Source organism: Ascidia mentula, chromosome 7 (assembly GCF_947561715.1).
Source record: "Ascidia mentula chromosome 7, kaAscMent1.1, whole genome shotgun sequence".
Taxonomy (NCBI): domain Eukaryota; kingdom Metazoa; phylum Chordata; class Ascidiacea; order Phlebobranchia; family Ascidiidae; genus Ascidia; species Ascidia mentula.
In genome coordinates, this window is record NC_138572.1 from 4376524 (window position 1) to 4402747 (window position 26224).

Here is a 26224-nt window from a genome sequence, read left to right on the forward strand (position 1 = left end):
CAAAGAATGTTGGTTGGACTGAAACGTCGACCGAATAAATAAGTTTTTGCCCGAATGAATTTAATAAGTAAGATACATACAATTTATATGCAGACTACAACCTCTGACTAACTGTGCTAACATTTCTTTGTTAACACCTGTTTTGCAACAGGATGTTATGCATACGTGTTTTCGCCTGTAGGGCATTAATAACTCATCGCATGGGAAGTGACATCCAATGTAAGAACAGGAAGCCTCCACACTATAACAACAGTTGCATTTTACGCAGAATGTTTACTTCATTCTTTTTGGTTCAGATCGCATACTTTTGCCAATGATAACAATGAAGGCTACATATACACCTGCTGAGCTGTCTGTTTCGTTTCAACATCGTAAAAACAACAAACACTTATATCGCGCAATAAAACACAGACTTTTTACAAGTAATACTGTTCCCTTAGTTTTTTCCGAATCTAGCCCTCTGGTTGGCATTGTTTACTATTCAGCGACACCAATCTCCTATTTAGTATTAAGAATTCAATGAAACTAGCAGAAGTTTCGAATTGAGTCAGCTGATTTATTAGTAAAAAATCAATTTCGCCTGAACTGGCATCCTCAGTTTCAATTTAAATAAGAAACTGAGGATGCCAGTTCAGGCGAAATCGATTTTTTGCTAATAAATCAGCTGACTCAATTCGAAACTTCTGCTAGTTTCATTGACTTTTTACAAGTTTACGATAGCTGTAATTTCTATCAGATTCTACAAATTGCTGTCGTGGTTATTTTTATTATTTCAACTTAAAAATCCAACAAGTGAAATTGACCTCAAACAAGTGACAATAGTCAACCTGTGCATATACATAAGGCCCATGACTATAACGTGAGCGCTTTAGGCTCAACAGGAACTACCAGTTACTTATTCGTGTGCTGACTACCCCCACGCAATTCTAACACTGTGGCTTCGCACTCTCATCCAGCTTTACTTCTGTCCCAGATTAAACCACTAGTAAAAAATCAAAAATAAATCGTTGAATCGGTTTGGAAACACTGCGGTTGAGAGGAAACCAATAAGGGCGTGGCACGCTATGGCACTGGCACACGATATAGGTGTTCGTTTCACTAGTGGGACCAATATTTCATTTACTGCGATTTTGGTTAATGACATACAATTTACTGTTCAGGAAAGTGTCTCCTCAAATAAGCCAAAGCCGACAGTTTATAGTCTCATCTTGGTCAATCGTTACATCTGATTGTCAGTTTGTGAGATATTTTACATTTATATGTTTATATTTTTTACATTTATATGTTTCTTGTATTAATGTTGGTTTTACCTGCGTTGTTTGTGTGTTTTTAGCGATACTGATGATGCCTGCAAACGCATTCAAATTTAAATTAAAAAAGGTTTTTGAAAGCAGAGAATGAACGGAAATAATGCTCACGTGGTAAAAGTAGCCGTCATGGTAAGCGTCAATTTGAAACCATCTGTTTTTTATACGCTGAACATGAAACCGTTAACGGAAAAATGCATCCTCACATTGAAGTATTTTTGTTGGCAAGGTTCATTGCAACGTTATATTGTCATATAAGTTCCTTATAAATAGTTCTCTGTATAACCTGAAACATTTTTCCACCTTAAACCAAGAATTCAAATTAGGCACCAAACTGAAATAGATTATCTGTATATTTCACGATTCCTTGACCTGTTATGGCACCTGTCCACAAAGCTGGCTTTAGTTGAAATATCCGACAGAAGGATTTTTTATCAAGATAAGGCGCGACGACCTTCACCCGCACTGGTATTGATTCCTGTGCTGATTATCATTTTTTATTGGTAAATTTAGGTACTCTGACATTTCTTGGTTCCGTGGCAAAGTTCCCCATAATGGTTAGCGCAAGGAGAACATCTCAATTCTTAACCAGTGTGTGTTAAACCACTTAATTGAATCCAAAAGATTTTTTAAAGAATAACGAGCAAGTGGCTTGTGAAAAACACAGTGGATTTTTTTTGTAGAAAACAATGAAAATAAGCAGAAAATTTCTTGAAAGCAACATAATAACACGAGAGTGCAAACAAATGGGCGTTAATTAAGACCTAATTCTCTATCCAACTTTTTTTTTCCAAAAATATTTGAAGAAGAACCCGGAATTAGATTCCGTTTCCATTTGCGGAACCTTTAGACAATCACTATATTCACGCCCATAAAACCAATCGTAAAGGGAAGATACAATTCGCGGCTTCTCTGTGTTGGTGTTGTTCTTATTTTCGTGTAAAATCCTACATAATTTGCAAAATCCGGTCAGTTTTTCTCTACCTTGAAATTTTGGCACACTCTTCATCCAACTTAAATACTCCTTATAAGCGGTATCGTTTTTGTCTAGATAGTTTAAATAATCGGCTAAGTCTTTGGTCGAGTTAAAATCAGCAGCGTATATAAATGAAGTTGGAGACGGCGCTACAAGCTCATAGTCTTTCTTAGGTGGCCCGAGCACCACTGGCACAGTGCCGTGTTTTAATGCGTTGTCCCAAAACTTCTCAGTAATGTAGTCTTTGCAGTTCCATTGGTTTTCAAAGGCGAGATAGAACTTGTACTTGTGATTTTCGAAGTCATCTTTGATGTTGTCAAAACATCCCCCACCTAGATCCACCTGAAGTCCGTTGTCAATCAGTTCCATGACGAAGCTCTTTCTTTCTCGGGCGTGTGGCATGACTTCGCAGTTTGACACAACCCACAATGCCATGCGAGTTTTGTTGCGAACGAAGTGATCTAATTCAGTTGCGTTTCGTGTCAAATTCTTGTGCTGGGACCACAACGAATACGTAGTTCCGTACGGGCACCAGACATCGGAATCTCTTCTGAAGACGCATTATTTGTTAGAAGTTTATCTGTACGGTATAACCACAAGTCAACTATCCGGTCAAATAGGCCTTGATGGGTAACACTTAGTCATATTGAGTAAAGACATCAAGGGACTGTCAAGCCACAAATCGAAAGTCAAATTTAGACCATTTGCGTACAGGTATATCTGTTTATTCAAATGTTGTGCGAATACGAATAACCCAAAAAGAACAATAGTTTTTTTGTCTGTGGCGGTTGATTCAAGTCGGTGGCGATGAAAATTATCTTTCTATCTGTCATGAATTGTGGCCCAAAAATGCCGTCTATTTAGCATTTGATTCTTAAAGCACTTTTTCGAACAACGTGTTTGTTTTTTTCCTTTGAAAAGCATTTGTAGACGTTCTTCGTTACATACCTGTAGCTCATCGTAAGATTAAAAAAACCATCAAACTCCCTTAATTTCATGTTTCGCAGGTGATAAATAGCGACAGGGCCTTCCCCGGTGTACCAAACGTAATACTGATCCAACCGTCTACATTCAATAAATTAACATTTTTAACAGTTGGTGTTGATGCAAGAAACTACTTGCCTCTGTCGTGGAGCTAACCGGAAAATTGGATCATTGAAATGAAACACCAGCGCTTTTGTATTGTTCAGACTAGCCTGCAAAAAGGAATGTTATTATAAGGGTTCAAATATTAAATGTGCCGTATCAGTCTTTAAATGTCTACGAACTGAATTCTCTTAATTTGGCACTCTTTTAAAAAGACTGACTTTTGTGTTGAAAAATACACTAGCTTTCGCGAGTACCTCTCGCTTTATCAGGTGTAAAAATGATAAGGGTTTTAAAGAACAATTGAATTTACAGAAAAAAATAAACCATTGTGTTTTCGTGTACTTGGTGAGACTTCTTGAAACAGTAAATTAATTTACTAAGTTGAGGTCATGTAGAGTTTTTCCCAACAAACAAAGGAATTACATAACATGAAAATTGGGACAGATTTAAGTTTTTTTTATTATTTCTTGGCCAGTTATAACAACTGTCCACAAAAATGACTTTAGCTGTTAAATTAATTGCTCGTTTCTGGAATAATCTGGATTTTTATGACCATACCCGTCTTATATTGTGAGAAATAACGCAACTTCCGCACTTTTTAGGCAACTGTTTCATCTCTTCGATTAAACCGTATTCGGGATTCATCACTAAAATAGTCAACTGAAAAAGTAAAAATTAAAGGTTCAAAACACAGAAAACAAAACCAAGATTGTTCCACGAAATGAACCGGTCTACGTTTATGTTCAAAATTTTTGTAAATTGAAATGAAAATTATTTTCTTTTTAGGGTAAGACCATCAAAAATTACCTTGCTGAGGTCTACGTTGTGTATGGATTCAGGGTACCTGGGCGGCGTTGCTTCCTATGAGAAATTGTTGTTAAATACGAATTTATTTAACATGGAAAACAAGAAAACGCAACCATGTTGACTTTATGTGGTCGTGTACATCCAAAATAGAGTCAAGCGTTGTTAGCTCCATTATTGTGAATGTGCATTTTAGAAACACAGTACTGTTTCATGCAACGGCATGATTGGCAGGATCGCCCCACTACGCAGGTCCTTACTTCGAGATCATTAGGTTTACAGGCTTCGCAGTCTATGCATTGCAGCCTAGCTGGATCAGCTGATTTTCCCGACAAGTCGGAGCGAGATTTGCAAAATCAAGCTCCCGGTCAGGTTTGAATTCACGACCCTGGGCTAACCAGTCCTAACGCTCTATCAACTGGATAAAGAGGCTGATCCAGCTGGGCTGCAATGCCTGGGCTGCGAAGCCTGTATGTAAACCTTTTAGAAACACCCTATATTTTTGACGGCCTCATTCTGGTTATATATACGCGACTTGCTTCTATACGTCATGGTACTAAAACAGCCATGTTTGACATGGTTTTTAAATGTAAACACGTGCCAACACGTATATCGCTAGTAACATCGGTCCGAGCAGGCATATGTGCGTATAACCTAAGAATAAGAACTACAACACGACGAAGTCATAAACTCCAATAAAAGCAGAATCGCGAGTAACAAAAGCGATAGATGTTAAGTTCGTTTATTGGCCGCAGCAAGTGACTTGCTTATAAGACCTATACCGGGTCGGCCGGTATTTTATCCTTTAATTCTTCAGTCAAACAAACTACTTGGCATGATTCAGAAAAACTTAGGGCCGCTGTAAAAGAGATTGGGAACAGTAGCATTATGCAGTTAAGGCTTTTTTATAATTTAGTTCAAAATTCGTTTCTAACCTGGCCAATCATTGGACAAAATTGACTTTTTCTAGCTAATGACTCTACTCTCAACAGAGATATTACCAACATGAAAGGCGTACAAGGTTTGCAAGGAAACGAAAATCAAACGTAGTCACCAGTCAACTGCAGTGACAAAGGACAATGACAGCAGTTCATAGTTGTACCGCGCTATCAGGTTACTTAAAGCCTGAACAACCACTCAGTTGGGCGGTAGCAACTGACCAAAAGTTAATAACTGGACTGTTCAATAAGCACCGCATGTGTGATACCAACAACCAGTTATATTTAATTTTGTGGGTCTTAATAAGTCAAACACCGCATAAAAACGTACAATGATAAAAAAATAGCTATGTGCATACAGCACCGATGTCACATACATATCAAAGGCTAGACTTACCTCATACACAGACAAGTAGACCAGGATGAAAACTAAGGTATGCAACATGATAAAGCTGAAAAATATTTTCATCTTCGTTGTTACGCACTGTCTTGCTCCAGCTTTACATAACATTACATCTATCATACCTACTATTTTGTACATACGCCTAAGTAGAAAATGGATATTTTGATTAGGCAACATAACAGATATAATAATATGTACATTATGGTACGGTGAAGGCTTTTGCAGTGCTTACTGTTACTTACTAGTTTTCAAAATAGCTTTGTTTGCCTCTGTACGTATTTAATGGTGCTGCTATGATGACACAACAAAATTGATGTTAGCTTTGTGTGCACATGTCCTCAGCTTTGTGTGCACATGTCGAATGTCAAATAGGATACGCTACTTACACAACTAACATGACTTGTGCTGAAAACGAAACAACCCGGTAGCCTTAAACATGCTCTAATCTAATGTCAGTAGATTTGTTTGGAAAAAACGATCTTGCTAAGGTGCTATCATAAGCATCATAAGATTCTGCGAATTTAAACAATAAAATCCTGTACAATCCTCCAAAAAAGTCCCCAAAATGGCGACCTTTGTAAGCATGTTGTAATTAAATAGAACTAAAATATTCAGTTAGTTTTGCAGGCAGTTGTGCGCACTGTTTCGGCCTGTCAGGTCTCGTCAGTACTGGTTGAAAGTAAGCACAACTGCAGCTCACTTGTTTGCACACATGGCTCTGTGATAAAATGTGCAACCAATATTCAATCACTGATCTTTTTTAGCCTACTGACTGTTAATTTCAGCTGACCACATGCTTTGGCTTGTTAGTAACATGATATGTCAAAAAACCTAACAATCAACTGGATACTGTTTTTGCCATTTTGTTTGCTATCAGATTTGAAACGCATAAAAGGAAATGCCACATGTACGTAGCGACTTGGTGCATAACTGTGCAAATAAGGAAGATGCCTCTGTTGGTCCCGTGCCTAGTAAACATGTAAACAGCCTTTAACATAGGCTTTTCATACGCTTGTAGGGTCTCAGTTACTATTTATTTCGATCGTTTTGCTTTAAGAATATTATACGTACTTAAAGACTGCTATGTACATGGTGTCCATAAACTGTCGTAAAAGACCCGCTCATTGGGTCTAGGTAAGCAAACTTTAACATAGATAACTTAAAAGCTTGGAGGATACCTATACTCTTCGCGTTCATCAACGTTGATCGGCAGCAACGAGAAATCGCAAAGTCGGTACACCGTGTTTCCACCACTGGAGAGACTGACCAAACATCTCATGTAAAAACAATACGTTCTTATATTAAATTATTCAATTTTTGAAGATCGAAACCACCGCAATAACTTTCGTGTAAGTATAATGAAGGCTGCACACTTAACTGTTTCACTTCCTTCTAAGAATACTGCTCCTATTAAACTGAGGGCCCCAATCACCATGCAACGGATCGGTACCAGTCCGTAAGGAATATATAGCCGAAAAACAGCTTGCAAACTTTATCCAGTCATCAATAACTTCCGCATACTGCTTATGTCATTGACGGGCCTCCAAGGAGCTATATTAAGATCTCTGTAACTTGTGAGTTCTCTACATTCGCCACTTATTCATACTGTATGTGTTTGCAACACCTTGAAAGGTCGGTGCGTAAAATACTACCTGTGTTAAACTGGCTCGTATTGCTAGAATTTTAGGACCTCTGGTCTGAACAGCTGCTTGGTTCTGCGTAAAAACGAGCAGATGTAGACCTACAGCTGCTTATAACAAATGACTGGCAGAAAACCCTAAATCAAAACTTTTGCATACTCACAGACGATAACAATACAATGCTTATGATAACAATACAGTTTGTAATATCGGAAATTAGTCAGAGCTTACTTTTGCATTGTTTCTCTATTGATTACTATCAAACAGATACATCAATAAAGCAATAAAAAAATATCAAAATTTGCGGCCAAATACCAACTTCAACCAAAAGCAAAAAATAAAAAAGTTTTCCATCAAACAACCGATGGTTCGTTGTGCATGATCGATCGCACGTGACCTGGCGCATTGGAGCGTAAAACACAGAATTGTTTTAAATCATTTCATCAGTTTTTCTTTTTGTTTGCTTTGTCCTTGCTTTTGACTCTTTTCCTTGTAGCTGATGTTTCTCTGTCGTTGCGACTGGAGTCCTCTACCACCCGCTCTCTAGCGACATCTTGCGGCGTTGGCAACATGATTATGCTGCTCATGCACATGAACGTAAAAATCATCAAGCCGTTAGATCCTCCGATAATCCTAAAAAACGGCAATGATTACAACGGAAAGTAATACATATTACACAAATTTAATCACTCAGTTACTATATTTAATTCCTTCAAGTTATGACTTGAACCAATTTTTCATAGCATAAAAATAACAACGACAACAAAAACATTCACAACACATTTTCCGAAATACCCCGAAATCCTAGATGGACCAACATGTAACAAGCACTTACAATACCAGGTTCGGAGTACGACAGTCGTCAAATTCGTTAACTATGTTTGACAAATAAAACTTTGTAGTCGTGGTTCCACGAATTGAAACCGCAAAAGTTACAAAGGACGTTTACTTGAATTGTACCGATTGCGCCAGTCGTGCGCCAAGGGAGTTCGCCCGTCAATTCAAAAAAAAGACAAATATAACGCAACGGATCTACCACAAAAAAAATGTACACATTGTGTCTAGTGTGCATGGACTGTTATATATAGCGCACACTGCATCAAACTGCATGTACGTTACCACGGCGTAGAGGTTCCCAAATTTCACGTGACGTACTCATCCCTAATAAGATGTTATAACGATGCAACCAAACAAACATACCTTTTTTTAGAGATTTTAGTCCTACAGTTTTTTTACAGTGTTGACCGTTTTAAAGACGAATTCCATCACAAAATACGATAATTGGTAAGCCAGTGACGCACCAATAAAATTAAAACAAACGACGCACCATATGTGAACCTCTGCTCTAGCATAACATGCCATTTGGGCCAAGTAAGTTTTAAGCGCAATGTCACGTAATACGCTTTTTGGCCAATCACAATGCGACGTTTAAGTGGTAGCGTTTGGCTACAGGACAGAAAAAGGGCTGGGTGTTGTCGAGCATAGGAGCGAACCGAAGCGGGACAGAGCGAACCGCACTCTCACCGGAGGGGGTTTTGCTGTGGTCTCTTAGCAATGAGGCCAATTCGCGAACGCTGCACAGTAGGAAGTAATACTTGCCTGGCTGGGAGAAGGTGGCAAGGAAAAGGCGTACGTTGCAGAAACTGCGATTTGTTGCGGCCAGTTTTTGTTTCATATTGCACTGCAATTGTGTAAACGACATTTTGAGCGTGGCCTTTTTGTAAATACTTGACAAATGCAATTGCAACCCTGAGTTAGCGTGCGCGCTATTGTGTATACGCCAGCTCAGGCAAAATTTTAACAATTAGTGTTAAAACCTGCAATCAGTAATCATAGGAAACATCGCGAAACTATCGTTTCTGAAAAACAGCTTCAAAATAAGTTGAAAGTACTGCAGACGTGTTCGACCGAATCATGTTATTCTGAACGCACTTTGCGTGACAAACAATACTTAGCCTTTGCTTACCTACACAACGGTTGAGCAACCATGAATAGAACGCCGACGTTCATCATGGCACGATTGTCTGTGAATATATGGCCTCGGTTGTAGCGGTACATAAATATAGCAAAGTAGGCCGCGGTGACCATACCGTACATCGCTGTTTCGTTGGGTGCTGGCATGCTTTAATATACTTAAGAGTTTTAAGGAACCTGCAACAATTAACAATTATCACCGTATTTCCCTTCAGCACTAAAAGCTTTTAGTAGCACGTGTAGAGATTGTGTATGGCGTAGTGAGGTGCTTTTATACAAGCACAGTTACTGAAGCGTTTAATATCATGTAAACTTAGTCGAAAATATAAACGGAAAGTTGTTTATCGCAAACCATGCGAGCGGCAACGCGAAGAGCTTTCGAAACCGAAAGCCAACGTGTATCCAGTTACTTTGCCACATTGCTTTCCTTTTCAACGCCACACGATGTACTGACTGCGGCTGTTTACCTTTCTAAAATCTTGCCGATTATTTTTTGCACCTTACACCTCCTAATGTTTTGCAGCAAGACCAAAAGTGCGTTTTTACATAGCATGTGCGCAGAATAGGTACAAGTGTACTTTGCACTGTGTAACGTTTGCAAGACTTCTTCCAACGTTTGTGTAAATGCCTATAGCGCGACCCGCGAAACGTCACTCCCTAGTTGATCAGTAACTATCAACGTCCAGACGGCACAATAGCAGGCTGCCTGCCACTGCTGTCGCTGAGATAGAAAGCCTTTTCTAGCTTCCTCAATAAAAAAGAACGCTAAACATGCCTCTGGTCCGCTCTCCTATGCGCATGTAAGCCTTAACATAGCCTGTTTCATCATCTATTTTTCACCATTTCCATTGTACTATAGTCATATTGTTGTCCATTAGGATGTTGTCAATTCGACTGTAACGTTGTATCGATATTTTTTGTCCACGTGACACGCTTCTGGTGGTGGCCTCGAAATAGCAGTGAAAACGTGTTCAGAAATGACGAAAATAGACAATTGGGAAACTTTTTGGCTCTCTTTTGCCAGGATGGCAGAAACACAAACGTCATGGCTGACGAAATGATTTGTCCTAGCTGTAAACAAGGTGGTTGGAGGTTGGATTGCCGCGCGCACGCAGCGAAACCTACACCAAGTCAGGCGTCAACGTAGTCCATGGTTTCAGTACATAAATATCACATTGAATGTTTTCCTGTCTCGTCTGGGACGTTCGCAGACCGACGAACACTTCTATTGTGTAGAGATAGTGGTGAAAGTGCATCGGTTTCTTACATGTAAAATAACCTCGCGCCGCGCTTGTGTGTTCTGAACAGAAACCTACGGCCGTAAGTCAGGTGTCATTTTGCACAAGTTCGAATGAGATTGTGTTGTAGCTTTGGGGTTTTGAAAATTTCGGTTTTTGGTACCAACTTGGGCATGGTGAGAAGTACAGCTTCAAACTCATAAAGATGAAGTTACTCAGACGGGTAACTCCATTCTTTTATCATCGAAACCATAGTAGTCCCTCTATCAAGCAGTTTTGAATACAAAATTTAGATTAGACGCTATTTGCATTCTAGTGCGGTATGAACTTATCAACTGCAGTAAACTGTTTTACTTTTCTTTGGGTAAGTGCTTCATTTGCATAGTAATTAGCTGGCGAGAACCCCTTAGTCAAAACCTTTGCTATCCCGCGGCGACGGGAAAAAGGACCGTGTCCGTATGTATTGCGCCCACTCGAAGCCCGTGTGCGGCAAAGGTTTGCTAACTTTGCAAGTGACAACTTGACGATGACAAGGTTCGACCGACCAGGAACACGAATTTCAGAGCAGTTTGGAATCACATGTTAGTGGCCACTATCAGACAATTCTGGTTCCAATTTTAGGTTTTATTTAGCTCAGCAGAAGCTACGTTAAACGTGCGCAGGACTATTTTCGATGTTAGCCTACAGCAAGAAAAATTCATTGTTTGTTTTCGATTCAAAAGGGCCGCAGTCGACATCAAGTTTTGAAACAGTTCGCAGTATACACTATGTTAAAAGGCTGTAAATCACTAACCTTTACCTGTGACTCTGTTAATATGTAACTTGGTTTATTGACAATCTATTGCGAACGCTACTTCAGGTTTCCACTGGGTAAAATCGTCGACTTTCATTTGCATGGAAGTTTTTGGCAGACCTTCGACTTCAACCGCACAGTGTATGCGCCATGGAGGGTGTTCCTTTGCTTACAAAGTTAAACCGACACACCTTTACCAGTATTGGCAGAGTGTACAAACGGCGACGGTAACTATGGTACAACGACCAATGACGAGCAATAAATATTATTTGTCAGGTCCCCTTTAACTTTGACCTTTTGCAAAGCGATGGGAGAATATTGTTGGTCTTTGTATGTCTGATTGAGAAGTAGAGAATATCAGGTGATTCAGTTGTTTTCTACTTCTCGTTTAGTTAAAACCACAATCAATAAACAAATTGCATAGAGCACAACTTTTACTCGATATTTTCACAGATGTTTAGTAAGGCTTCATAGAGGTGAAGTTGTGTTTTCTAAACTAGACACGCCTATTGTGAAGACTAAACAAAGCTAGCAGGATGCGGGCGGGCGCTCTATCCTCCAAAAACGACCTGCTGATAGTTACAGAGTCACATGATCGGAACGACTGCCAGGCCAGCGGACAAAGAGCCAACAACGAACACACTTTACTTGCAACCACGAAAGCCTATTTTACCTTCATAGTGCTTCTGGCCATTTTGTGCACTGTGCAAATTGGCTGGAACATGTACCTCACCAAGGAGTTGGCCTCGGTGCGCCAAGACGTAATGTTTCTTAAGCAAGAGCTTGTTTCTCAAAAAAAACCTGCATTTCCTGATGATGCTTTCGAGGATGACGGCAGTCGAAACGAAATGATGCAATTTATGGTGAGCAATTATTATATGTCGGCAAACCTCGACAATATTCTAGGTATTCAACTTGGATATTAAGTGAAGGGTTTACTTATCAAAAATTTTGCTTGGCAGTTTAGATGAGGAAATGCGTTTGTTGTGAAATGTAAGTTAAATTTTCACCAAAGTATGTAAACACCTGGCCAATGCTTTTCCACCTTTAAAATGATTTAAACATGCTGTATTTTGTTAGAAGTTTTGCATTTGGTTTTGCAACCAGATTAGTTTTGTATATGCGTTTAGTAAGGAATTTTCTGCGTAATTGCCGCAACGCACTCGAGATTTGGCATGCTGCCAAAAAACAAATGAAGGTTGAATCAAAAACGTAAAACGTTGTTTTTAACAGGACCCGTCCACGGGGCAGAGCCAATCCGAACAAAACTTTCCAGCGGGATTAGTGGCAACGGATGTAAATACTCAGAAGCCAACAGTTGTTCATGCTCTTGCCAAGCGAAGTGCAGGTAAACTTCCATTGGCACAGGATATGATAAAACAGGCCCCACGAGAGGGGGTGCAGGCCTGCTCGTTGAAGGGGGCCCATGAGCAGCAAATGGGAGCCCATGGATTAAGGAGTTTCTATCGTAAAAGGCTGGGTTCCACCGTCTAAATTACAACAGGGCCTCGCACAGGCACATTTTTCACTCTCGAGGGCCCTGCGTCAAAATCATATAGGCCTATGTTAGTACTAGCGTGTCGTTAAAGCACTTGGTGTAGCTATAAGCTCAAATGTGGTTAATTGAACCTCCTAATTATTAAGTTCGTAAGCCTGTGACATGGTGTTAATATTCACTTAAAAGAAAACCGTAATGTTGTTAAGGCAAGCATGACGCACTAACCCATAACCCAATGTTTTGCACGGTCTGTCGCTTTCCTGACACTTATTGGTTCAATAAGAAATTGCCCACCAGAACACAAGCACTTCAACCCACCTACGGGACTTGGACAATTTAATGTATATTTTTGACGGTCGTATTTGATAACGGTTTTCTTTAGGGAGTGGTGAAAGTAACACGGAAAGGTTAAGGACTTGCGAATGGCCCCAAAAAGTTATGAAACGCTTAAATTTAGTTAATATATTCACTTATTAGGTTTGCAGGCTTGGCAGCCCAGCAAGGACCTGCACAGTGGGGCGATCCCGCCCATAATGCCATTGCATTAAATATTACTGCGTTGTATTCACTTATTTTAGCATTCTTACGTAGTTACGAAAACACCCATGGTTTATTTTTTGTGTGATTTAATCTTTCCGTTAGGAAATTTGTTTTACTTTCACCACTTGCTTCAGGCAACACCGACATCCTTGTAAACGTCCCACTGATAACACAATATAATTTTGTACGACTCATGTCAGGATTTCTCAAACTTTTATGTTCTCCGAGCGCATTTTGAGAAAGATGTTACTATGCGACTTTTTATGTGCGGCTTTCACATTTATTATAAAACAATACACGTGTGATTGTAAATCTTAGGTGACTGTGCTTTATTACGCAACCTCAAAATGAGATTCGACGACTTTAATGAAGTCGCCATAGTTTGAGAAGCCCTGATTTATACAACATCACTGGGCTCAAACGATTATAAATATCGTTTTTATTATATTCTTGTTTTATGCAGAGGTTCCTGTTGCCAAAAGCGGTCGAAAGGGAAGGCGCAAAGGCAAGAAACCGAAAAGGGAGGGGAAAAAGAAAAAAGGTTGGCTTTGTTTAGAAATTGTTTCTTAAAGTTCATGGAACGCGATTAAGAACTGTCAAAGTCAGCGAATAACTTCGTGCGTAATTTTTCAAATTTGTTATTGTATAGAGTGTGGACGTCTGCGACGAACAATACGAAACGCAGTAATGCCAATACCTGCTGGTATTATTGGTTGTATTTTTAGTTTTTTCTTTTAGTTTTCGTTTGAATGCCTACGCATGAAAGTCCGATTTTCTTTGGTTAAATTCTGTCACCTTTTAATCGAAAATTATGTGAAAATGATATGGACAATTTGTCAACTCAAAACCATTCTTGTCGCATGCTCTGGTGTTTGTTTTATGTTTCCGTTGGATAAAACCATCGCTGTATTTTGTGTAATTCTCCATACCTTACACTCTTTGTTTTTCTTCTAAAGCTATCGCAATTCACATTCAAGCGAACGAGGACATTACGAACTATCTCTCTCCAACAGGTAATAGCTAACAAATTAAAATTTACCAAATATGGTTGCTATAGCATTGGTATTAAAAGGTTATCCCAGCAATTCTCAAAGTGGACTAAACGCATCAGCTAGCGTGCCTGCAGTAATACAGAAATTTGCCTTATGCTCTGAACTTGATAAAGGGGTAGCCTTGAGCTGAATTCACTTTTTGGTATCATTGTGGTTGATAGATAAAAGCCATCAAAGCGCAACGGGAAAGGGAGTCAGAAACGCGACCGGCACGGGTATAATGTATTTTCTCTATAGATGTGCCCCGTCTATACAACGCAAGCCAAACCTATTGGGTAAAAACGCCGTCATCTTGTTTTTCAGACGGTGAAACCCTAGTGGCGTGGACGATTCCGCCAGCACCTAGATTCCAAACCGACGAGCTTCTTACGCGTGGATATATAAGGGTTCCAAAAGATGGGTTTTATTTTGTGTACAGTCAGGTAAGCTTGGGTGCAAAATATTTGGAGTTGATAACTTTGAAAATTAAAGCCAAATCTGAAATGCTTTGAACCCAGTTAGTGTTCGAAACGTTTACTAATGATTAACAGCATTTTAGCTTTGGCTTTCATTTTCAGGTAAGCTTATTGTGTTGGTAAAAAGGGCCGTCGGCTTTATCATAGGAAATTACATTGCTTTTGAAACAAGCATCTGTTACGTATACACTGTATATATGTAAGATTAATATCAGATGTACTAGGAACTATGGACAGTACAGCTACTGATTAGCCTATGTACATGTGGCAATTACCTAAATGTTTACTACACTGTAACAAACACGATTGTTTGAATAACCCAACGCAATTTAAAACATGGTTGTTATCGTAATACAAGCTATTGGATGTTGTGGAATTTATACAGAGGCAAATACGTTTATGCTTATATACAATAAACCTCGGTTAATCCGGATTTGATTTGTCTGAAGTTTTGTTCAATTTAACTAGATTCTAATAAATCGAGGTCATCAGGTTTCATATAATAATTGAATATGTATGGACATGTAATGTTATCTTTATTTACTACTGGAAGAATCGGCAAATATTTTGGTTTATTTTATACAACATTTTTGTATAAAATCAACCAAGAATAACCGGGTATAAATCGACACTTGCGGGTTTGTAATATTTGTTTTATTTGCAAATCATCATATTTTTTGGTATTTTCGTAATATGTTGAATCCATCCACCATGGAATAAAACAACATTGTATTTTTTTTAGGTCGTGTTTCAGACCAATTCTATACAGCATATGGTGGCTGAAATGGGCGTAAAAACCTTTGGCGCCGAGATATTTTCCAAGTGTCTCTTCTCGCGACCGAACAACGCAACGCCAAATTCCTACGTCACGTGTACCTCAAACGGCGTGGTCAAATTAAGCCGAGGACAAGGTATTTCGGTCAAGGTTCGTCCACCCGGGATAACAATACTCATGCGATCCCAGTCGACCTATTTCGGGGCTTTTTACCTTGGAAAGTAAAGCGAAGTACTTGGCTTTTCACCTCAATGGAATCCTGTTGTATACTGTGTGGCTTTATCGGCCAGTTTACAAGCAGTACTTTTTTCCTGTTAAGTTCAATTTAGCTATTTCGAGAGCTTGGAATTTGTTTAATAAACGTTCATTTGATGTTTCGTAATTACTTTTTAAACGTGCTTCTGACCCCGTGACTTCGGGCCACATTTTGGTTAGATTAAGTTCAGTTAGACATCAGTTTACTTTTAAGATTGTAACACATATCTCCACGCAATACGTAACTGATTTTGCGTAAATTAAAGTCCATACGTTAGTCCCCTTTTCAAAATCCTTGATACACTGTGTACAAAAATCTTTCAATCTCGACAAGTTCTGCATTGCTTGCGTGAAACTACCTTTCAATGCAAAACAACGTATATTTTTTGCCCCAGTGGCAGAATGTTGCTTTTTGTTCCCTGTATAACAGCTGTACATTGCTTTAATCTTGTGTGCATGCCTTTCATCAATAGTAACTTACTTCTGTTCTTATGTTTAAACTGTAATTGCTTTAATTACTAATTCCATCATGCGACGTCAAAATTAAAGGAAGTAATTTTTCGTTCACCACATTGTTGCACTTGTGGCCTTCTGGAGGCTTTAGTAGTTCAAAACAGTTTTTAGTTTCACGATTGTTTTGAGTGATTTAGATTCTCTTGTAAATGTTGTTTCTTAACGTGCCTGGTTAACATTCTTCTATCGATAGCTCTTCTCTATGCATGTAATGATTGTATCGAAATCGGTGTAAATGGATGATGCCAACGAAAGTTCCAATTGATTAAATACGCATTTTGTTGTGTTTAGATTGTATAAAGTTCATTGCTCGCATAGCCTTTTTGTACATAGTGTTGTGACTTCAATACAGCTATTTCTAGTGAATCGTGAATAATTTTTCTGGGTCGTTGCAAAAACAGGCTACAGCGCACCAATATCCGTTAGATAGCAGGGCTTGTGAGCACAAGACTGTACAACAGATACAACATACAATAAACTGCTTAAAATACATGACTGTCTGATTTAACGTGGATGCCTTGCCCAAATTTGGAGAAACGGCTGAAATTTTTTTAATAAATATGGCGTTAAGAGAAGTGCACCAAGCATGTGGTAACCGTTCGAATCCGAACAACTTCATTCAATATTCGACCGAATATTTAATGACGTCATTAATTTGCATAAGGTCTTAAAACACTCGCAATTAAGGTTTTATATTTTTGCTACAGCGACGTGAATCGTTCGTTAAATTTGCCAGTTTTTGTCTCTTTTAATCCCACTATTTCCTGCTCAAATATGAAATCCTTACGATTTCAAGGGTTGGTATTTTGCCTGAAAGCATATTGCATGTAGGATTCGCTCTCAGTATTCGTATTCGAGCCACACGGCTACTGCATTGTAGGCCTAAAGTTCGGCAAAAAAGAGAACAGCCCAGACAAAAGACCTGTTAGGTGAATGCTTTACACCTGCTTCTTTCATCATCAAAACAGACAATAAAACATAAAAGACTGTAGGTTACATACACATGAAACATATGGGACCTTGGGACAATAAAGGCGTACATTCAAGTCGATTGAAAATTGGATGCGATATGTTTATTATTCGCGCGTATTGTTTATTTTCCATTGCACTTTCAAATAGACACCGTTCCACAATTAGAGGTTGGTTTGTAGAATGATAAACAGTTTTAAATTTTTTTGTCATTGTATAACTACGCCGGCGTTGACTTATTAGTGTACGTAAAACGAAACATTACCTACATGCGTCCTGTAGTGTGGAACCAGGTGGGTAAACCAACCTTTTTACTTTTGATGCAATCACTTTTTTTAATTGAGTGCAGATGTAACAACTGTAGCACAAATTTGGTAACTTGAAAATAAAAATGGGGTCTAGTGTTGTGCGTACATAGGTACGTACAATTGTACACTAAACCCTAAAAATGAAAAAAAAAAATTGCCAAACTGGGTTATAGTGTATTTTTTTTTAAGAAAGTCATAAAATTGTTCCGGGCAGTTTTTGGTTGATTGGATTCAATTTCATAAACAAATATCTAAAAACTATGAAGGAATATCGTTCGATTTGAATAGAGCTCTTTGCTATTTGGCTACACTTATTGATGATATGTAAAAAATGCCATAATTTTGAAAAATTCATGGTGCACTATGTTTACAATTTCTTGTGCATGCAAAAAAGCAACACCAGAAATCTAATAAACACTTCCAAAATGGAAAAACGTATCAAAAATTTGGTTTCACAGACTGGCGAAATTTTTTCATATGTTAATATTAATATATTGGTTGATTTTTTGTGCAGTATACCGATAAAATCTTTTATCTGATATGTAAAGTATATGATGAATTTATGCCTATAGGCACTTTGCATATCAGGTTTGACCAGAATTTTTTATCCAGTGAGTCAGAGGCAGATAAAACCATGCCTAAAAATTATGAAACAAAGAAAGATAACGATAAAAGATATGGTACTTTTGCACAAGAAATCCTGGCACTCAAACATTTGTTTCAGGCCCAATAAATTCCCTTTTGAATATCTTCATCATTGCATGATATTTTTGTGTAACACCCAGTTACAGGTGAATCTATTTACAATTTGTGTATTTATGGATCCTCAGGAAAACATGTTGATGTTACAGATAGGGATATTTTCCTGTTGCCGTGTGCGTCTATTTCCTGCAAATAAGTACTGGTCTGCATAACCTCTATGTGTTTATATTTAAATGGTTAGTTGTTGTAAGTTTTTCAGGTTTTTAATAGTTTTGACAGAGCTGCACTAATGTGAATGAAACCAACAAACCGTGTTACTTCATTTGACATCCATCACGAAGATGTCAAATCCACTAAATGTTGCCTTTCCGCGGCAACAGGTAAGTGTTTTTGCTTTTATTCATTTTATGTTAATTTTAACTCCATACTTGTGTTAGTGGGCATAATTACCGTAGTATTTTTGAACATTGCATTTTTCCAAAACTAGCATATATTTATATGAAAGACATATTTATTTAATTGCTTCTACTTTTATCTTTTGCAGTAAACATGCTTATTATTGTGCCATAATGCATCATATATTGCAATCACCACCATTCTACTAAAACAAGTGTGAATGATAAATGGAAAAATGTGAAAGCCATTCTATTTTTTTTGCATTTTCTAATGCAGTAATTCTCCAATTACAATGTACTGCTATTGATGTCATTATATGCGTGGAATTGTTGTGTTTTGCATGTTTTATTATTAATACATTGTGAATACATCTGTGGATATAAAGGAATATTATGATAGTATCTACATTAGGGATATGGCAGTATTTATGTCAAATTATTTTCACTGTATCCTAATACGCCATATTTATATTTATATATATTTTTTAGAAAACTGCTTTGGACCCAGAAAAACTCTTTACAAAACAGGAGAGAATAGGTAAAGGATCGTTCGGAGAAGTATACAAAGGGATTGACAATCGAACATCAGAGGTGACATGTTAGCTTGTGTAATTATTACATGATTGGCGAACGCTTAAATTTTGCATAGTGTCAATATTTGTAAAAGGCGTTGTTGGTTCAGGTTATTTTACAGCTCCTAGTATAGCAAAATAGGCATTGGACAAAAAACTTAAACACTTTTGAATTTAGGAAAATTTATATCTATTCCCCCTCTGTACTTTTGTGTATATTAATGGTGTGCGTCCAAAAAGCTACTGCTTGACAAAATAATTTTATTTGGATATTTTGTAACACATACATCGATGCCAAGATGAATAAATTGTTATTTCCTTTTTCGACTGCAATCAAATAGATCCAAAAGGCAGCACAATGGCACCCCAGGATAGATTTAATGTAACCTATGACAGTGTTGACAAAGTTATAATATTGTACTGTTTCTGTTACACAGGTTGTTGCGATAAAAATCATCGATTTGGAAGAAGCAGAAGATGAAATTGAGGACATACAACAAGAAATCACTGTACTAAGCCAATGTAACAGCCCCCATGTTACAAAATACCACGGATCTTACCTCAAGGCAAGTTGTAATACCACTTAACTCTTCTGCACACACATAGTCCTGTACTGGACTAATTGCTACATGAAATTTCTATTAACCATTTGCGCGTGTAACATTATTCAATAAATTTAAACCATGTTGTGCATAATATATTGAATAAAACCAAGTTCAATATGCACATTAATTTCAACATGGAGTTATTAACGTGTGTGCACTTTTATATTCACCGATTGTGACATTTGCAGGGGACTAAATTATGGATTATTATGGAGTACTTAGGTGGTGGATCAGCCCTAGATTTGGTAAGTATATACTGTATTTAAATTTATCCTTTGTATTCATAACCTATTATATACACAAGCATTATATATAACCTAATTTATACATAACCTATTTATATGCATTATGTACGTATTAGTTATGGTTGCCAAACTTTTTTATGTAGATGAAAGCAGGCTTTTTTGAAGAAACTTTCATAGCAACTATTTTGAGGGAAATCCTGAAGGGACTCGAATATCTCCACAGTGAACGAAAGCTTCACAGAGACGTCAAAGGTATGTGACGACAACTATAGGTAACATCATGCTTATTTGTCCGTCCTGCATGACAATTTAAATATCTGTGTGATGCAATATTTGTTCAGTGCTCAAGTGAAAAACTGCTGTGCCTTAAACTAGCTCAAGTCCCTGTATGCTCTGTTGCTAGTGAAAACAATGTATATATATACAAAATAACTTATATTTGCACGTTTTTGGGTTTTGACATCTCAAAACCATTTAGTATCTGAGTTATAACTTTGTTACAAATTAAGTACCAAAATGAGCACAGTTTTGCTAATAACTTTTAAAATATAAAATGAAAACTGCTTTGACAATCTTTACCCTACCCTATAAGCATTGAAACATTACTACAATATTGCTTTAAAATTCAGCAGATTATAAATAACGTTTCCTTTTGTCGAACTATAAGGTGTAATAACATCAGTGGCCTATTGACCTTTCTGTTATTTCCTCAGCTGCCAATGTGTTGCTATCTGAAAGCGGAGATGTGAAATTGGCAGATTTTGGTGTTGCTGGTCAGCTAACCGACACACAGATCAAGAGGAACACATTTGTCGGGACTCCGTTCTGGATGGCACCAGAAGTTATAAAACAATCAGCATATGATTTCAAAGTATACATGCTTTCATACTTATAGACAAAACAAAGTTAAATGCTTTTTTTGTTGATTAGTAGAAGTCTAGTTCAAGGATTGAGAAAAATGTATTTATTAACCTACAAACAATCTCAAAAGTACAATTTTAATATAATAAGCCAAAACTTATATGTACTGAATCATGTATTGAAGCTACCAAACTAATTTGTCAATATATATAGTGTAGTAGGTGGGGAAATGGTGTTGAAAATAGGTTATGACATCACAGAAAAACAACCCTACCAACTTAACAGAGGCTGCCAGCCTATGTCCTGAAAATGTTGCAACATATTTGTTAAGCACATGGTTTCCTTGTGTGTCACAGTGCGACAATGTTTGTGCTATGCTGAGCAACTATTCAAATATTTTACAAGTTTGAATTAGTTGATTTATGGTGCTTTTCATTGCGTAATTGGCTACACCTACATAGGTATTTTTATTTTATTTTTTTTAAAAATTGACTTGTATTTCACTTTCAACAACATTTTAGTGTGTTTTCGCGTTTGCATTAATGTTTCTTTACCATTATAATATTATTTTATACAGAACTCTTAAAATTAGGTAAATTGCCCAACCCTGTAAAAACTTCACTGACCATTGGTTGGAAAGCACTAGGTTATTGCACATGTGTCAATGTCACCGTTCACACTCCCAGTACTAGAATAAACCTCATCCAGACTTGCTATTTATGGCATTGACCACAATACAGGGATTTTCTGGTGCACACAGGGGGTACATCTTTGTGTTGAACTGATTTGAACTTCCTGGACATTGTCACAAAATTGTGTTGTGGAAGGCAGTTGGCACATATGAAACTTTCCAAGTAATCTGAAACATCCTACAACTTAACCCTAAATTTATGCCTGAATTATTTTGCACTCATTTGGTCAATGTTGTGATTTAAATTAGATACATCTGAATAAAAAAAAACAAAGCTAGTATGTTGTCGATCAAGTAGTACATTTTCGAACTCTAACTTGGGAAACGCTGACTTTATGTAATGTGATCAACAGCATACTAGCTTTGGCTTTTTTATTCAGATTAATTAAACTCCAAGTACTTTGCACCCAAATTAGATACAGTTACCTGCTTCTTATTTAAGAATAAAAGCAATTAGCAAGTCACCAAATAATGTATAAAAGAAAACCATTAGCAGTGTGATTTAACTTGTTTTCTTTTTAAAAATGTAGGCAGATATTTGGTCACTTGGCATCACCGCCCTCGAGCTTGCGAAAGGGGAACCACCTCATGCAGACCTCCACCCAATGCGGGTTCTTTTCCTCATCCCTAAAAACAACCCCCCCACCCTTGATGGAAATTACTCCAAAGATTTCAAGCAGTTTGTCGAGGCTTGTCTTAACAAGGATCCAAAATTTGTGAGTTGAACGCCATGTTACATGTTGTCCTGAAACAGCTGGAAAAAAATGAATAAATACAAAAATGTGCATGCTTGCGTCATATGGACACATATGTTAAATGCTGATCCTGATTGGGTCATTTTACTTTTGATGTCGGTCATACATTTTCGATAAATAAAATGCATTGTTAGCATCTTGGAAATTCAATACCAACAATAGGTTGACCCATGAGGTGCAAAAGAATTATTAGTACATCAAACAAAGTTTTTTTGTGATATTTCATCTAACCTAACCAGTGTCTTAACTATTCAATTCATTTCAATACTACAAAAAATACTCACAACTTTTCATTCTAATTCAACAAATTGCAGAGGCCCCCGGCAAAAGATTTGCTGAAGCACAAATTCCTGAAACAAGCAAAAAAGACTTCTCACTTGGTCGAACTGATCGATCGATTTAAGTCATGGAAAGTACACAACAAGGACTCTGAAAGCTCTGGTGAATCTTCTGGGTAAGAAATGTATTTAACAAACTTGTAAAACAAGTGAAATTTGTGGGTTGCTTCTGTCTGTAGTATGTGGTATTTTGAACTTGGCACTCTTCCATTATTGATGGCCAGTGTGGTTTTGTGTCAACTAAAAAGCATTGGCTTTCAACAACAATAAGAACATGAAACAGTGATTATTTTGTTATTGCCCAGACAATCCTAGTTCTGGTCCAATATTTGTATCATGTTTTTATTTGTGCAATTTTTTTTTATTATTTTTTGTGCAACTTTTGTCATAAATGTTTCTGATGTACATGATACTCACTAGACAGGAGTTAACTGCTGAAATAAGTTTATACCAGCTCTAGAAACAGAAGGATTTCTTTTTCCTGGTAAGCAAGTCATAAGAATCTACATTTAACTCCTTTTTTTGTAGGGATGATGAAGAAAACGATAACAACTCCGATGGTTGGCAGTTCGACACAATCCGATCCCAATCCGGTGTTACTGGAGTCTTGCAGAGCCACCAACAATCTATGCAATCCAAGGCCCTTACTGAGCTTCTGGAGCCATTAATAAGACAGGTAAGTTCACTGTCTAGGAAACAGTTTTTCAAACAGGGTACAATGGCATACTGGTGGTGTGCCATGAAGTTGGTTGAGGTGTGTCATAAAAAATTAATTTACAATGTTATAGGCTACCATTGCATTTGTCATTTTTGTACATGGCACTAATTGGGAACAAACAAAGTTCGGAAAACAAAAAGCAGCCCTGAATCAAAGCAATGTCTTTACCGAACCAGGGCCACCTGTTGTTTCCATTCATAACATCTTTTGTTGGCCCAAAAATGGATGACAATCCACTTGCATTTATTTCTCACTGTTCAGTTACTAAGTGAAGTTGGCAAACTAAGCCAAGAAAGGGACGTGCAACCTACTACCTAACTATTATTAATATCTGTAACATTTGTAATAATGTAACCAAATTGATTTATTTCCAGCTCAAGGAAAACAGGTTCGACAATGAAGTTCGACGTCCCGCACTTGATGGAATCATGAAGTCGCTGAAAGAAGCAGACACACAATGTCCCGGTATCATCGACAACCTTGTAGAGGGCATTATTACCAGGTTCAAGAGGTCAGTACTGATGTAACAGTGTTTTTTCCTGCAAGAAAATTGGTTGTTCGATGTGCCAAATTTACTTGAATTGACCTAAGGTCTTGACCAGGGGTCACCAAACCACAACCTGTGGGCCAAATTTGGCCCTCAAGGCTAGTTCATCTTGCCCGCTGGGCATAATCCCCAGATGTAAATTAAGGTGTTTACACTGTAAAAAAAAAACGTTTTCTTCGGCAAACCACTACATTTCAGGCACTTTTGTTTAGATCTTGTATTTTTACTCCTAAATTAAGAATTACTGCTTTTGACTCCTAAGACCATTTTGGTGTAAATTGTGTGAAATGGTTATCTGGCCTCCCAATGTTATTACCCACATATATTCTCGAGAAAACAAATCCAACTTGAAGGTCTTAAACTTGTTTAAATTTAGTAAGTATCCAAATTTGTTTTATGTACAAGTACATTTCCTTTTTTACAGTTTTATATCAATCTTTGCCTAATCATCCTTCAACATTTAAACCATATTACCATGTGTTTTTTGTTGTAGATTCAATGAGCCACAAGCAGGCCGATAAACAACTGCTAGCTGTGCTGGCCTATGTAACCAGGTGGATCGTACCAGTACACCTAAACAAGCCTTCCCTTGCTTGTGCCTGTGTTTATCAAGTAGGGACATATTGTTTCCATGCTTAGCTTGCTTACAGTGCCGCCATATGGTATCCTGGAGTTAACATCAGATTGTTAATCATGATTTAGTGGGAAATCATGGGTTTTTTAGTCCAGGTCAATCATTTTTCTTGGGAAAATAAGGTCTAAGCTGCTTGCAATAATCAACGTTTTTCAGCATCCACTTTCGAAGGTTTTTAAAATTTTGGGTGATCTTGACTCGATTGTTAATGAAATGCATTCCACACTCAAAGGGCAAACCTGGTATACTTATCGAAGTTGTAGTCCGGTATATACCCTTAAATTAGGCTTGGTTCATTTTTTTACAATTTATGTTAATGTTACCCAAAATTCATGCATTTTTAATCAAGAACTAGTTTAATCAAAAACAGCACCATACACCTTGTGGCTTCAAAACGATTTATCGCAAAACCTATTATCCCGAAACATAGACATACAAAGTCACTTCCAATAAATTACCTTTATTTGTACCCACATGTCATTGCTCGTACCCAAATAAATTGGTTTCCATATTTTAGGCATATTGTTTCTTCAAACACTTGTTATGGTGCAACATGTGTCCCACATTAATTTCATTCTTGCATACTGCATTATTAAAGTGAATTTGCGCCACCTTGTTGAGCATTTTTGTGTGGTAAATCTGCTTCGTAATATTTTGTCAATACTCCCACTTTAAGTATCTGTTTATCATAGACTAAAAGTTGCTTATATCGGCCGCTGAAAATCCTCAGCATTAAACAATTAAATAACCTTACAGCAAAACTTAAAAATAGCCCTTCTGGATGTATACTGTGTTTAATAAACCATGTTAAATTCTGAAAAACTCGCTGACAATCAGTTTGGTTGTTGTTGTTGTTCTCCGTGCAAACAGTAATAATGTAAAACTCAAATTGCACTTTTACCTGGGGGTTCCACTACATCGCAAAAAGTCCCCAAAACTTCACATTCTGTGCAATTGCCTCCTGTGCCTTTACCCACCCCACTTCCATGTGAGTTAACTACATTTGTTGAAGCTGCAAGTCTGCAGACAACTTCTGTTGCCTGGCAAGAAATACCCAACATAGCATACTAGTGTGGTGCCTCACTGTGCTATTAATTCTCACTAGCTCGATCGCTTTAATATGAATAAGGAAAAGCGTGTCTTGTGCTTTGATGTATCCTAAGTTCATATTCAACCCATATATACATAGTATCCAAGTGTTTCCGATTTCTCATGAACAGCGAATTTTTTTGCTGTGTGACCAAACGCACCCAGTGTAATTTTCCGAGCGCGAATCATTTTCATGTGCTACAGGTCATGTATTGGTGTGTGTGTGTGTGTGTGACATTCTTTCTCAAAAAAGATGTTTTTATAAATACAATTACTGTTATTGATTTCGGAGCAGCTGCTGGATAAGTATTTAATATATGTATCCCTGTTACATCAAAATAATAGTATGATGGTACTATAATAGGTAATTTCAAAGCAGAACTTACTCAAACTGTGGCCCTTACTTTGGACTGCACAGATTATTAGTGATATTTTGCAACTTTGGATGGACCAGTATGTTAACAAAAACAAATCTGGGGAAACCATCATCTAGTTCACAGCACACAATGCACTCCAAAATCCGGCAAAATTTCTGAAATCTATTC

General features: G+C 37.6%; 4 protein-coding genes across 7 annotated transcripts; 2 read left to right on the forward strand and 2 right to left on the reverse strand.

The window, feature by feature from the left end:
- Positions 1 to 1870: 1870 nt before the first annotated feature.
- LOC145908213 (3-galactosyl-N-acetylglucosaminide 4-alpha-L-fucosyltransferase FUT3-like) lies at positions 1871 to 7003 on the reverse strand. The gene is made up of 7 exons (XM_082995440.1): positions 6696 to 7003; positions 5512 to 5566; positions 4180 to 4233; positions 3931 to 4032; positions 3406 to 3479; positions 3232 to 3348; positions 1871 to 2833 (listed from the first exon to the last, which is right to left on the reverse strand). The coding sequence occupies exons 1-7, from the start codon at positions 6794 to 6796 to the stop codon at positions 2080 to 2082; spliced, it is 1257 nt and encodes a 418-aa protein (XP_082851566.1). The 5' UTR covers positions 6797 to 7003; the 3' UTR covers positions 1871 to 2079.
- Positions 7004 to 7396: 393 nt separating this feature from the next.
- LOC145908890 (uncharacterized) lies at positions 7397 to 9618 on the reverse strand. Its single transcript, XM_082996211.1, has 2 exons — positions 9124 to 9618; positions 7397 to 7790 (listed from the first exon to the last, which is right to left on the reverse strand). The coding sequence occupies exons 1-2, from the start codon at positions 9276 to 9278 to the stop codon at positions 7601 to 7603; spliced, it is 345 nt and encodes a 114-aa protein (XP_082852337.1). The 5' UTR covers positions 9279 to 9618; the 3' UTR covers positions 7397 to 7600.
- Positions 9619 to 11594: 1976 nt separating this feature from the next.
- On the forward strand, positions 11595 to 16305 carry LOC145908199 (uncharacterized). 4 transcript variants are annotated; one of them, XM_082995419.1, is made up of 8 exons: positions 11595 to 12025; positions 12396 to 12510; positions 13664 to 13741; positions 13850 to 13903; positions 14157 to 14213; positions 14414 to 14467; positions 14556 to 14674; positions 15450 to 16305. In XM_082995419.1, exons 1-8 carry the CDS (start codon positions 11699 to 11701, stop codon positions 15705 to 15707), a joined length of 1062 nt encoding a protein of 353 aa, XP_082851545.1. In that variant the 5' UTR covers positions 11595 to 11698; the 3' UTR covers positions 15708 to 16305. The 4 variants fall into 4 exon arrangements, with proteins under 4 accessions (XP_082851545.1, XP_082851547.1, XP_082851546.1 ...); XM_082995421.1 differs by lacking the exon at positions 14414 to 14467; XM_082995420.1 differs by lacking the exon at positions 13850 to 13903.
- Positions 16306 to 18471: 2166 nt separating this feature from the next.
- Positions 18472 to 25957, forward strand: LOC145909256 (serine/threonine-protein kinase 26-like). The gene is made up of 11 exons (XM_082996598.1): positions 18472 to 18609; positions 19114 to 19215; positions 19634 to 19762; positions 19990 to 20046; positions 20190 to 20298; positions 20760 to 20917; positions 22129 to 22314; positions 22668 to 22807; positions 23220 to 23367; positions 23784 to 23920; positions 24450 to 25957. Exons 1-11 carry the CDS (start codon positions 18571 to 18573, stop codon positions 24475 to 24477), a joined length of 1233 nt encoding a protein of 410 aa, XP_082852724.1. The 5' UTR covers positions 18472 to 18570; the 3' UTR covers positions 24478 to 25957.
- Positions 25958 to 26224: the final 267 nt, after the last annotated feature.

What these genes read in the sequence shown, in the direction of transcription:
- LOC145908213 (XM_082995440.1), bottom strand. Translation starts at nt 6,796, where the DNA reads ATGAGATGTTTGGTCAGTCTCTCCAGTGGTGGAAACACGGTGTACCGA. An exon ending in ACAACGTAGACCTCAGCAAG is followed by an intron (nt 4,033 to 4,179) that starts GTAATTTTTGAT and finishes TTACTTTTTCAG; the next exon opens with TTGACTATTTTAGTGATGAA. An exon ending in CGGTTAGCTCCACGACAGAG is followed by an intron (nt 3,349 to 3,405) that starts GCAAGTAGTTTC and finishes TATTGAATGTAG; the next exon opens with ACGGTTGGATCAGTATTACG.
- LOC145908890 (XM_082996211.1), bottom strand. Translation starts at nt 9,278, where the DNA reads ATGCCAGCACCCAACGAAACAGCGATGTACGGTATGGTCACCGCGGCC. An exon ending in GTTGCTCAACCGTTGTGTAG is followed by an intron (nt 7,791 to 9,123) that starts GTAAGCAAAGGC and finishes GCCGTTTTTTAG; the next exon opens with GATTATCGGAGGATCTAACG.
- LOC145908199 (XM_082995419.1), top strand. Translation starts at nt 11,699, where the DNA reads ATGCGGGCGGGCGCTCTATCCTCCAAAAACGACCTGCTGATAGTTACA. An exon ending in GAACTATCTCTCTCCAACAG is followed by an intron (nt 14,214 to 14,413) that starts GTAATAGCTAAC and finishes TGTGGTTGATAG; the next exon opens with ATAAAAGCCATCAAAGCGCA. An exon ending in CAGAAACGCGACCGGCACGG is followed by an intron (nt 14,468 to 14,555) that starts GTATAATGTATT and finishes CTTGTTTTTCAG; the next exon opens with ACGGTGAAACCCTAGTGGCG.
- LOC145909256 (XM_082996598.1), top strand. Translation starts at nt 18,571, where the DNA reads ATGTCAAATCCACTAAATGTTGCCTTTCCGCGGCAACAG. An exon ending in TTAACAAGGATCCAAAATTT is followed by an intron (nt 22,315 to 22,667) that starts GTGAGTTGAACG and finishes AACAAATTGCAG; the next exon opens with AGGCCCCCGGCAAAAGATTT. An exon ending in TGGAGCCATTAATAAGACAG is followed by an intron (nt 23,368 to 23,783) that starts GTAAGTTCACTG and finishes ATTTATTTCCAG; the next exon opens with CTCAAGGAAAACAGGTTCGA.